This window comes from Camelus dromedarius, chromosome 1, assembly GCF_036321535.1.
Source record: "Camelus dromedarius isolate mCamDro1 chromosome 1, mCamDro1.pat, whole genome shotgun sequence".
NCBI lineage: Eukaryota > Metazoa > Chordata > Mammalia > Artiodactyla > Camelidae > Camelus > Camelus dromedarius.
This window is the reverse complement of record NC_087436.1, coordinates 117,377,146-117,389,377: the sequence shown is the minus strand read 5'-3', so window position 1 is coordinate 117,389,377 and position 12,232 is coordinate 117,377,146. Positions and strand designations below refer to the sequence as shown.

General features: G+C 48.4%; 1 protein-coding gene across 1 annotated transcript in view; it reads left to right on the top strand.

The window, feature by feature from the left end:
* The window catches only part of OTOP1 (otopetrin 1), a 35,376-nt gene extending 25,130 nt beyond the window's left edge, over positions 1-10,246 (top strand). Inside the window, exons 5-6 of the mRNA XM_031437379.2 lie at positions 2,111-3,039; positions 9,661-10,246. Of these exons, the coding sequence (XP_031293239.2) occupies positions 2,111-3,039; positions 9,661-9,831 (1,100 nt within the window). The 3' untranslated portion in view covers positions 9,832-10,246. The remainder of the gene's footprint in view (positions 1-2,110; positions 3,040-9,660) is intronic.
* Positions 10,247-12,232: the final 1,986 nt, after the last annotated feature.

Here is a 12,232-nt window from a genome sequence, read left to right as displayed (position 1 = left end):
GGGATGGCCACTCTCTTGGTATCAAAACCAGTAACAGCAAGGACAAGAATAACAAAAATAGAGTTTTATTAAGCATTTTTTGAGTGGCTGGGACATTAAATTCTGCCCCAGTACTCTGAGGTAGGCTACAATGACCGCATCATACAGATGAAGCCATTGAGCCACAAAGTTAAGTAAGTAACCCAAGGTTGCACAGTGAGTAGGTGATTGAGCCAGGGTTTGAATCCTAGCAATCTGGCTTCAGAAACCTCTGCGAAAGATGAGATGAGATTAATTTATTTAAAAAAGGAGTCCATCAGCACTAACATTCTGTTAATCTGAACGTTTTCCTCTGATTTCTTCCCTTATCTTTTGCATCATATTGTACTGGGTCATAAGTGGCGGGGAACTCCTTAGGAACTGAACATTGTAGTGTTCTGCAAAGGCGCTACCACAGAGCTATTAATGCTGCCACAAAGAGCTTTTGTCTGATTTTGTAAGTAGTATATGCATATCATATCATAAATTAAAACCACTGTTTTACAAAGTGTAAAGAAACAAACCCACCGTGTCACCTACCCGGGAGTGCAGTCAAGTGCTGTTAACATCTAGTGATTTTTGGTAGAGAGTTACTTTTTATTCATTTATAGTTGAGATTATACTGCAAATATTCAATGTTTTTTTTTTCTACAACCTACAATAAGAAACAGATTTTACACTGCAACCCAAATGCACACATCCCTGCATGTATGTGCATGTGTGTATGTCATGAAATAATAATCTTACTATATCAGAGACACTCTTAAATTTATATTATATTTGATTCTGTTCATTCAATCCCATTTTATTCCATTACAATTCCATTAAAAAATATTGATTGCTTCTCTCTAAGTTGATTTCACAACTGAGTTCCAGGTTGTGATGTGCATTTAAAAATACTGGATATAAAATTTGTTCTTATTTTTTTCCCATTGTATTGTAACATGATTCTTTTCTTGTGTCATTAAAACACAACTTGATTTTAACTTTTAATGGCTGCCTACGATTCTATTGTAAGGGGATATCAAAATTCACTTCACACTTTCTAAACTGTTAAGGTGTTTTTCTTTCTCAAAAACCCACAACAACAACAAAAAACCGAAAAACAAAACAAAAAAAGCCCCACACACAACAAAATTTTACCTAATGCTTTGATTATATTTTTGACTTTTCCCTCAGAATAGATTGGAATCATAGGCCAGAGACTTTATATCATCCTTAAGGTTTTTGTTGTTTATTTCATGATTAATTTACAAAATTTCCCCTCCTAGTTATGAAACGGCCCTTGGCACCATCGCCAGGTGTCTTCCGGAAGGTGGTTCCGGCTCATGCCACACTGGCTAGCTTCGGATGTTCTCAAGAGGAAAATCTTTGCTGACAAGACGGGACGTTTTCCCTCACAAAGTTGTTTTTTAAAAATAACTTAAAAATCACACATGTAAATCCTATTCATATAGAAGGTTTAGGAAATACAACAAAGCAAAATCTAGAGGAAAATGACACACTGTGCACCGTAAACTTACAGCATCGTATGTCAGTTACATCTCAATAAAGCTGGGAAAAAAGACATTCTAGACATTTCTTTTACTGAAAAAAACAAAGAAAAATCACCTGCCATTTTCCCCACCCAGAGAGAACCATTGGTAACATTTTAGTTTATGCCCGTCCAGATTTTCTTCTGTCTGTCTGCCTCTCTCTCTATCTACATAAAGTTATGTATCGTCTGTGTATCTACTTGGAAGAACAAATTCATACTCTATCCTCTTTGGGAAACTGCTTTTGTTCAACAGTATCTTGTGAACATCCTTATATGTTGTCCAGGAAATTTCTGCAATACGATTTTCAATGGCTGGGCAATAATCTGATGTCTGGATAAGATGTAATTCACGTAATTAGTCCTCTTTGGGGGATATTCCTGGCTGTCAATTTAGCCATAATATTAAATGTGATAATACGCCATGAAACACATGAGCTTTTAACTCAGCAGGCAAACCCAAGCATGAATCCACAGGAAGGGTATTTCTTTGTGGTTTGCCGTGTGGCCACTGAACATGCTAATCACCCTCCCTTGCGATCTGCCTCTGTCCCCTAGTCTTAGATGACCACACGCCTCCGTGTAACTGCACGCCCCCGGCGCTCTGCTCTGCCATCTCGCAGGGGATCTACTACCTCTACCCTTTCAACATAGAGTACCAGATCCTGGCCTCCACAATGCTCTACGTCCTGTGGAAGAACGTCGGGCGCAAAGTGGACAGTCACCAGCACCAGGAGATGCGGTTCCGGTTTCACGGGGTCACGCCAGGCTCGGCCCTGGGCCTGACGGCGCTGGCCACCACGATTGGGGTGGTGGTGGTGTATCTGATTCGGATCGGGCGCTCCAAAACCAAGAGCGAGTCGGCCCTCATCATGTTCTACCTCTACGCCATCGTCTTGCTGATGCTCATGGCAGCGGCAGGGCTGGTTGGGATCTGGATCTATAGGGTAGATGAGCAGTCCCTGGATGAGTCCAAAAACCCAGCCCGCAAACTGGACGCAGACCTGCTGGTGGGCACTGCCTCCGGCTCCTGGCTCATCTCCTGGGGCTCCATCTTGGCCATCCTCTGTGCCGAGTCCCGCCCCCCGTACACCTGGTACAACCTGCCCTACTCCATCCTGGTGGTGCTCGAGAAGTACATCCAGAACCTCTTCATCATCGAGTCCGTCCACCGAGAGCCCGAGAAGCTCTCCGAGGACATCAGAACCCTGCGGGTGGTCACGGTCTGCAACGGCGATACCACGCCCTTTGCTTCTTCCTGCCCCAAGAGCGGACCTGCGGCTGGGGCCGGGGCTCCCCAGGGCAGCAAGCTGCCACCTGTGGCCAATGGAAATATGTGTCTGAGCGAGGTTGGCAGCAAAGAGGAAGAGGAGAGAAGCTGCGAAGGGGTCCCGGCCCCGGCCCTCTGTCCCCATTTCCTGCAGGGCAACGCCCAGAGAAGAGTCTTAAGGAATATTGCGGCCTTTCTGTTCCTCTGCAATATTTCGGTAATCTGCCTCAAGTTATTTCTTTATTTAAAAAAAATCAATTAAGCTATTTTCTTTGCCTTTTTCAAATAAGGAATCGAGGCAGCTTGTAATCAAAATCATTTAAGTGTAAGGAGAAAATAGGAACCTAGGCTCATATTCTGCAAATCCGTTTACCGAGTATTTGCTGTGTGCCAGAGGCTGGGCTGGGAACTAAGAATGAAAAGTGGGAGGGCTCAATCTTTTTCCTCAAAAAGGTCACAGCGTTAGTGGGAGAGGAAAACAAGGAAAAAATATAATGCAGTGAGTGTGGCCAGTGCTGGGACAGGGTCATGTGCAAGGTGTCATGGGAGCACGGCTTCAGGATGAATTTCAATGAGTAGGGAATGCTTGAAGTGAGACACTATCTCAATTTGGAGTGCTTTTGGCTGCAAATTATAGAAAGCTTGACCCGCAGTGTCCTCAGTCTTAAAGACAAGAATTCTGGAGGTAGGCTGCTCAGGGTTGGCCTGGCAGCTGAACCCTATCATAAAGGATCCAGGCACTGTTCACCTTTGCCCTCGACCTTGGTTGATGTGGTGCACACTGCCACATGGTCATAGGATGGCTGCAGTGGCACCAGGCATTGCATCTTGGTTTAAGACAAGAAGGAGGGAAGGACTAGTGCTAGGCAGTGTCTGTGATGTGACCACCCCTGACTACAAGGGAGGATGGAGAAGTGGATGGTTTGCTTTCTAGACTCTAAGATGGAAAGTAACAAGGGAGAAGATGAACGGTCTCAGCACCGTCTGCCTCAGCCTCAAGGAATGGTGGGAAGTTTACCAACCGTGGTCAAGGCCAGGACAAGCCTTGGGGCAGTTTGGGGCAGAGGGCACATGGTGTGCAAAGACACAGAGGCAAAGGACACTGAGGCCTGTTGGGCGAGCATCAGGAGCTTAGCGCGAATCCCGTACATGTGAAGCAGAGCGGCAGAGCGGGGATAGGATGGCAGGTCCGGCTTGAGCAGAGCTTGGTAAGCCTGGCTGAGTCTGGTCTTCATGGTGAGGACAGTAGAGGACCCTCTGGAATTTGTGTTTTGGGATGATCCCTTGGCAGCGGCATGTGGAAAGGATGGAGAGAACTAAGACCAAAGTCAGGGAACCCGGAACAGAAGCCCTGCAGCCGCCCAGAGAGGAAATGATGGGAACGAACTCGCACCAGACAGTGGCGGCGGGGATGGAGAAAAGGTAGAGAAATAGAAAGCTTTGTGTGTGGTTGGGTTTGTTCCAGAAGGACAGAGAGGGATGACAGGGCTTGGTAAGAGGGAGGGGGACCCAGCCTTTGGCACCACACAGGCCTCTGCAGTGACTGTGGGGATGCCCCGCTCACAGAGCTGGCCGATTATCACGGTCACCTCTCTGCTACCCACCTCCGTCTCATCAGGGCTGCTCTGTTTCCCCACGAGCTCACTGGCTTTTACCTCCCCTCTCCCATTTCAGTCGGCACATGCCCAGGGGCTGCAGCTTTTGATATCATCCTACAGTCACGACATCGGGGGTGGGGGGCATCTGAAGCCGAAATAGCTATGTGTCTGACAATCAAATCCAATTCTTGCTTTGGGTCACTGGGACCTCGGTCCCCCTCCAGGTCAACAGACAGGTATGAGGAGCTCTGAAGGGAGAAGGGGTCCCAGAAGAGTTTGGCTCCAGTGGGCCCCCTTCTTCCATCTTAAAGACATTTATGGAGCACCTGCTGTATGCTAGGACCATTGTGGGCACAGCAGTGAACAAAGGAGTCAAACAGGGAAACAAGAGAGAGACAGAGGTCAGTGACTAGGGCGGGGCTGCACGTGCTGAGGGGCTTATATCCCGGAGGGGGTCGGGTATCAGCTCAGATTCTTATAAAGTCCGAGCTGGTTCTAGAACGCCCCTAAAGCTTATTGTTTTTCACACACCGCGAGGTATGAAGATCTGTCTTTTCAGTGAGTTCAGAAAAGCCTCGTTCTCTGAGCTGCATCTTTGCTGCACCACCAGGTGGCGTGCTTGGCTTGCTCTTTTGGACCAGCTTGAGCTAGGACAGCACCACCTGCAGTACTGGAATCAAGTGCTGATTGATTGATGGTCTGCTGGGACCCGAAGGCTGGGTTCAGGGCTCTGGACCAGGAGGAGGCTGCGTGTTGTCCCTTCATCTTTGGGCTCCATCCCTGGTGGCCCCAGGCACTGCCTCCGTTCACTGAGGAGTGAGCCAGAGGGTGGAAATCATTGCAGGCTGATGTCTTAGGATGACCCGAGCCAACCCCATGGGCAGCACTTTGAAACTCCGCGGTTGGCTCTCTATTGTCCCAGAGGCATCTGGCAGGGGCAGCGACTGTTCTCCAGGACCTGGGGGCTGGCACGGAGGCTGCAGCTGGAGGGGCTGGTGTGCGTGTCCACGTGGGGAAATAGGCAGCTGCGGAGTGGACAGTAAAGAGAGGTGGATATGATGATGGAGGAGGTTCGGTGCTGTGGGGACCTCGGGGGTCAGGAAGGCCTCCTCTGGAGGGAGGGTGGCTGGTGGGGTGGGGGCAGTCTGGGCAGAGCCAGGGGCATGGGGACCGCATGGATGCAGGGCAGGGCAGGGCTTGCTGGATGTGCCCAAGGTCCTGGAAAGCAACCCACGTGGCTAGAATTCAGAGAGCAAGGGACAGAGGCGTGAGAGGCATCAGGGCAGACCACACAGGGCCTCGTAAGCCACAGCCATTAACCTGGACTTAACCCTAAACACAACAGAAAACCATGGAAGGATTTTATGCCAGGAGTGACAGGATCTGATTCATGGGTTTTTTTCCTTTTAAATTAAATTAATTTAGTTGTGGTAGGAAACACATAACATTCACACGATTGCGCAACTATTACCACCACCAACCTCTAAAATTTTCTTCACCTCGAGAGACTGAAACCTTGTACTCACAAAGCAGCTCTCCCTTCCCTCCACCGCAGCCCCTGGCGAACGCCATTCTCTTTTTCTCTGTGAGTCTGACTCTCTAGGTCCCTCATCTAATTGGAATCATGCAGGATTTATCTCACGCAGCATGAGGACCGCCAGGTCCATCCACGGTGTAGCGTGGGAAGGGACAGGGATGCCAAAGGTGACCTGCAGATTGTGACTCGAGTTCCTGGGTAGATGGGGATGCCACTTACGGAGATTGGGGGCCTTGGAGGGGGAGCAGGCTTGAGAGGGGGCGCAGGTGGGAGGGACGTTCAGTGGCGTCTCGAAGACATCCGAAAGGACATAACCAACAGGCAGATTTTTTTTTTTTTTTTGGTTTTCTCTTGCCGTGTAACCAGCGACCCCAAATGGATGACAAAAATAGCAACCATTTTACTAAGTGTCATGACCTTGTGGGTTCGGAATTCCGGCAGGGCTTGGCTAGACAGTTCTGTCCCTCGTGGCAGTGACTGAAGCTGGTGGAGGGGCTGGCTGGGTTGGAAAGTCCAAGAGCTGGTGCCTCGGGCTGGGGAGACTGGAAGGCTGCCCTCGGCCGGGACGCTCAGCTGCAGTGTCTGCTCCAGCCTGGGGGTCTCGGGGCAGGTGGACTTCTCAGCTGGTGGCTCAGGGCCCCAGAGCCAAGCTTCCAAGGGATTGGACATGCCCGTCTCTTAAGGCTTGGGTGTGGAAATGGCACAATTTCTGCCATTTTTATGGGTCACGCAGTGACAGTGTCCATCCAGGTTCAAGGGAAAGGGACACAGATGGGCCCTCTCCCAAGGGGATGAATAGCAAGAATTACAGTCAACGTAACAGCAGATGGAAAGGTCTGGATTTCAGGAAAGAGGTGCACACTTTCTTCTTCCTTCCTTCCCGTTTTCCCTCCCTCTCTCCTTTTCTGAAAATACAGCCGCCACCGCGTGCCTACTGAGGGCCAGGCACTGGTGTGAGTGGTGGGAGTGCGACTGATCTCTGGTCTTCCTCCTGTGGGGCTGACAAACCAGATGGCAATAAACAGACAAGAGAGACTTCCCGGAGTGACTCGTGTCCTGCAGGCACCTAGGAAAGGAGGGTGTGCAGACAGTGCTTGGGGGGCCCCTGTAGATCAGAAGGTTGAGCTGGTGGGAAAGGCTCTTCAGGGGTCACATTAGAGCCCAGGGCTGGATGGCAGGAGGGGCTGCGAGTGCTCCAGGCAGAGGGGGCAGCTGGTGCAAAACTGCAGGTGAGATGAGCTTGCCTCCTTTGAGAAGAGGGGAAAGGCATGTGACTGGGCTGGGTGGGTGGGAGATGATCCTGGGGGTGGGTTGGGAGTGGGAAGGGATCAGCTCACAGAGGGCTGCCCCCTGTAGGGGAAGATTTTATTTTAAGTGAAGACTGTAGCTGTTTAACCAGGGAAGGGACACGATCTTATTTACGGAAGAAATTAATCTGGCTCTGAGTGGTGAATAGACGGTGGAGTTTAGTGTAAGCATGGGCCGCTGCATCAGTCCAGGTGAGAGAGGGAGTGGTGGCCTGCACAGGTGGAGCAGAGAGTGATGGGTGGGTTGAGGATGTCATTTTGGAGGTGCGGTCGTCAAGACTCGCAGATGGATGGGATGGCAGGTGGATGGTTCTGAGAGTAAGCGGGAAGGCCAGGATGATGCATAGAGTTTTCACTGAGTGAGTGGGAGGAAAATGTTGCTGATGAGATAGGGGGAAGTGGGGAAGGAACGTTGAGTCTGAGATGTGTTTTAGACCACCAAGTAGCCTGTGGGCTGTAGGAGTCTGGAATTCTCCAGGCTAGTGATTTGGATCTGGAAGTCACAGGTTGATAGCTGGTATTTACAACCAGGACCACGTGAGATCATCAAGGGTCATGGGTATAGGGAGGGAGAGGACTCGGGAATGAATGAGCGCAGGGACCAGCCAACCTTGAGAGACTGAGCAAATGAGGGGGAGCTAGCCAAGGAGAGCAAGAAGGACCAGCTGGCGTTGTAGGAGGACCCCTAAGGATGCAGAACCGAGAGAACACTGTGGGCTGGAGATAAAAGCCTTGGAAGGTTCTGTATGGAGATGTCAATGATAGCCATGTGTATCAGTTATCTCTTGCTGTGTAAGAAATGACCCCCAAACACAGCAACTTAAAACAACAGACATTTATCATTTCACGGTTTCTCTGGGTCAGGAATCCAAGTATGGCTTGACAGTTGAGGGGGAGGGGATCTGTTTTCAAATCTGCTTATGCAGCTGTTGGCAGGATTCAGTTCCCAGTGGGTTGTTGGGCCAAGGGTTTGAGTTCCCTGCTGGCTGCGGGCCTGAGACCTCCCTCAGTTCCTGGCCACGTGGAATCTCCACGGGACAGCTCACAGAGTGGCAGCTGCTTCCTCCCTTGAGAGATGGAATGAGTGAGAAGGACTCCGGAGCCCTTCTGTAGCCACATCTCAGGGGTGCCATGGGACTCTTGTCATGCTCTGTTGGTTAGAAGTGAGTTGCTAGGTTCAGCCCAACTCGAGGGGAGGAGGCTCCACAGGACATGATTCCCAGGAGGTGGGACCACTGGGGGTCATCTGAGAGGCTGCCTGCCGCAGCGTGGGGCTGGAGCAAGTTGCAGAAGTGTCAGTGTGACAGAGAGGCCGGCCTCGAAGCCCGGAAGTTTAAGAGGAGTGGGGAAGGAGGAGCTGGGACAGGACCAATGAGTAGGTTCCATGAGCAACAAAAATAATAGGTTATTGCTTTATGTTTTGCAAACTTAGTTGCCATTTTATTCTCATCTGAGCCCTCTGAGACAGGTGTCAGTATCCCCATCTTACAGATGAGGAAACTGAGGCTTGGAGAGGTTCAATTACAGTCTATCAGTGGCATGAACCCAGGGCTGGCTCCAAGGCATGTGCTTCTCCCCCTGATTCGGGGGATGTGGGCAGGGCCTGAGCTGCCTCTCTAAGCCAAGACAAGCCAGAGAAAAGACCACAGAACTCACCAGCCCAGACCCACGTGACGGGGCTCTCCAAGCACCTGTGCTGGTATGTAAAGGTGGGCATGGGAAACAGGGGACCTCCACTGGAGGAAAACGCTGGGGGCTGTGGGAACACAGAGGGAGATCCCCCTCTGCCTGCTTAGATCAAGGAGGGCTTCTTGGAAGGGGAGGTGTCTCAGGACTTGGAAGAAAGTAGTACTTAGCAAAAGGAAGACAGGGAACCCTGATAGAGGAACAAGCGGGAGCAAAGCCCTGAAGACTGGGGAGAGAAAAGCACACTTAGGGGCTGAGCGCAGCCTGGGGAGGCCAGGGTGAAGGGCGTGATGAGGGACGTGGACGGGGGTCTGGTCACTGAGGGAATTTGGACTTTCTCCTGAAGGCAACTGGAGCCCTGGTGAGTGACCAGCAGAGGAGTGACAGGTCAGACGTGTGCTTTATAAAGACCACCCCCGCAGCCACATGGGGGTGGAGTGAAGGTGCTCACTGGAGTAGGGGGGACATGGGAGGTGTTGCAGCAGTCCGGGGGGAGACCAAGGGCTGGACCAAGGTGAGGGCTGCGAGGATGGAGAGAACCAGGTAGAGCGTTTGTACAGGAGTGGGGCTCCGTGGGCTGATGGGGGACTTGGCGCAGGGACTGCTGACCCCTGTGACAGGTGTGACCCGGTCTCCCTGAGCCCAGGTCGGTGCCTGGGTTGGTGTGGGGCCCCAGGCGGCTGCTGGGACCCACTCTCCTTCTCTTGCAGCTCTGGATCCCACCCGCCTTCGGCTGCCGCCCTGAGTATGACAACGGATTGGAGGAAATTGTCTTTGGCTTTGAACCCTGGATAATTGTGGTCAACCTGGCCATACCCTTTTCTATTTTCTACCGGATGCACGCAGCTGCCTCCCTCTTTGAGGTCTATTGTAAGATATAATCTGTGTCCACATCAAAGACGGAGCAGGGAGCTCACGAGAGAATTCAGTGGAGCCACCTGGGAACCGGGAGGTCAGGCAAATACTGCCATACAAAGGCGAGAAGGGCTGCCTTTTGTCTGTGACAATTGTTTTTCCCATGAGCTGGAGTGGCCCATCACCCCGGGTGGATGTAAACACTTCAGATTAAAATCAGTGAGGTGGCTGAAGTCTGTCCTTGGTTAGTTAGTTCTAATCAAACCCAAATTACTTTCTCTCCTAAGTGAGATCTTCTCTTTTAGAAGCATGTGATCCTAGATTGGGAAAAAAAAACATATCCAGTTTATTTTTCATAAACATCATTTTCTCGTCTCATGTTATGATATTCAACCCTTTCCTGACCATCTGCATTGTATAATCACCCTTACATTTTATCCTTCCCTGAGCTGATAAATGTGATTACAATCACATATAGTTTATACTGTACTTTCTGAATATGTTTAATTTTTTGAACAAGGGTATTTTTATCATTCGGAAGGAAATTTGTGTCTAGATCAATATAAAGACATGTTTCTCACCTGAAATTGTGGCACATTTTCATTTGTAATCATTTTTAAGTTTTTAAAAAAATAGATTTTACTGTCTTTCTCTCACTATAAACATATACATGATTATTTTAGAAAATTTGGACATTTCAGACCAGTAAAGAGAGAAAAATCACCTAGGATGTCACTGTTCAATTGACCATCATTTTTTTCTTCCAGTTTTATTGAGATTTAATTGATGTACAACACTGCATAAGCTTAAGGTGGACAGCATAATGGTTTGACCTACATACATCATGAAATGATTATCACAATAAGTTTAGTGACCATCATCATCTCATACAGATACAAAATTAAAGATAAGGGTCTTGACAGTCATTTTTTTAAAAAAATCTTGGTGTGTTTCTTTTAGCCACATGGGTGCATAGGATTCTTTTTATGTTGTTATTGTTATATGTGCCAGCGATGATGCAACATGTTGAATTCTGTATGCGTTTTCCCCTTACTTAACAATATGGCATAAACCTTTCCCCCACACTGATATAAACTCTTTGTAAATATCATTTTAATACTATATTATAGTCTATCAAGTACCATAATTAGTTTCCTGTTGTTGGTTTTAAAGTGTAATTTTTTGTTTTTATAAGTGACTGCAAAAATCAACCATATATGTAAGGCAATTTTTATATCTAGAATTGCTTCTCTAAGATCTAGACTTAAAATCAGGATGTCTGTCCAAAGGTTAGAAATATTTTAAAGCCTCTGAAGGAATATTGACATTTGGAATGGCTTTGTATACACTTTTTCTTAGTTATTTAAAAGTCATAATAAAATTAGTTTACTTCCTGTAAATTCTAACATGAACATCTTATCATCTGCATGTATTTTTTTGACAGCAGAGGCAATGGGGCATTAAGAAACACCATTTTTTTACATGACTAAAATACTTTATGTTCATTTTAGGTAAAAAGCTAAGAAATGGGCAGACAGACTAAAAACAAAGTAAAACATTATCTATCATACCTTCCATCTAGGGCTGTGGTTCTCAAGGCTGAAGGGAAGCCGTCTTGTTTTCCAGGGGACTTTTGCCAACATCTGGAGACATTTTTGATTGTTACCACTAGGGGGGCGTTACTGGCATCGAATGCGTAGAGGCCAGAGAAACTGCTAAACAGTCTCTAACCACCTGACCTCCACCGCAAAGAATTATCGAGCCCCAACTGTCAGGAGTGCTGAGGCTGAGAAATTTCCATCTAGAGGTAATTGTTGATTTTTTGGTACCAGGGTACCTATTAGTACGCACACAGACAGACACACAGACACACACACAAATGAGATCGTTTCTATAAATACTGAATTTGCATGTAACATGCTTTATTTTTCTCTGAACACACCAGCATGCTTCTTAACGATTTTAGGGTCTCCAGGGCATTGATTCCCACACTTTAGTATGCATTAGACTCATGTAGGGAGCTTGTTAGAGTTCCTGCCTTCCCAGCTACAAGTTCCGCTTCCAGTGGGCAGGACCGGGGTCTGTGGTGCTTACCTAACCATCTCAGGTGACGCCAGCTCCCTTCCGGGAGCCTCGCCTCAGGAGTCCGTGGGCCCGAGTTAAGACTCCTGAACGACATTCCCTGACATTGTGTTCTCTTCTGCAGCGTGACTCCGGATGGCTTCAAAGGACATTCCGTGGAGGGAGGCATCATTCCTTAGTCAGACCCCGATGTTGGACATTTAGAGATATTTAAGTGGTTCCTTGCTTGTTCTTTGCTCTTATAAATGACACCGTGACAAGAATCTTCTGCTGGGTCTTTGTGCACATTGACAAACGACCCTGTGTGAGATGACTGCATGTGAATGCCAGTTCTGGTTGCTATTA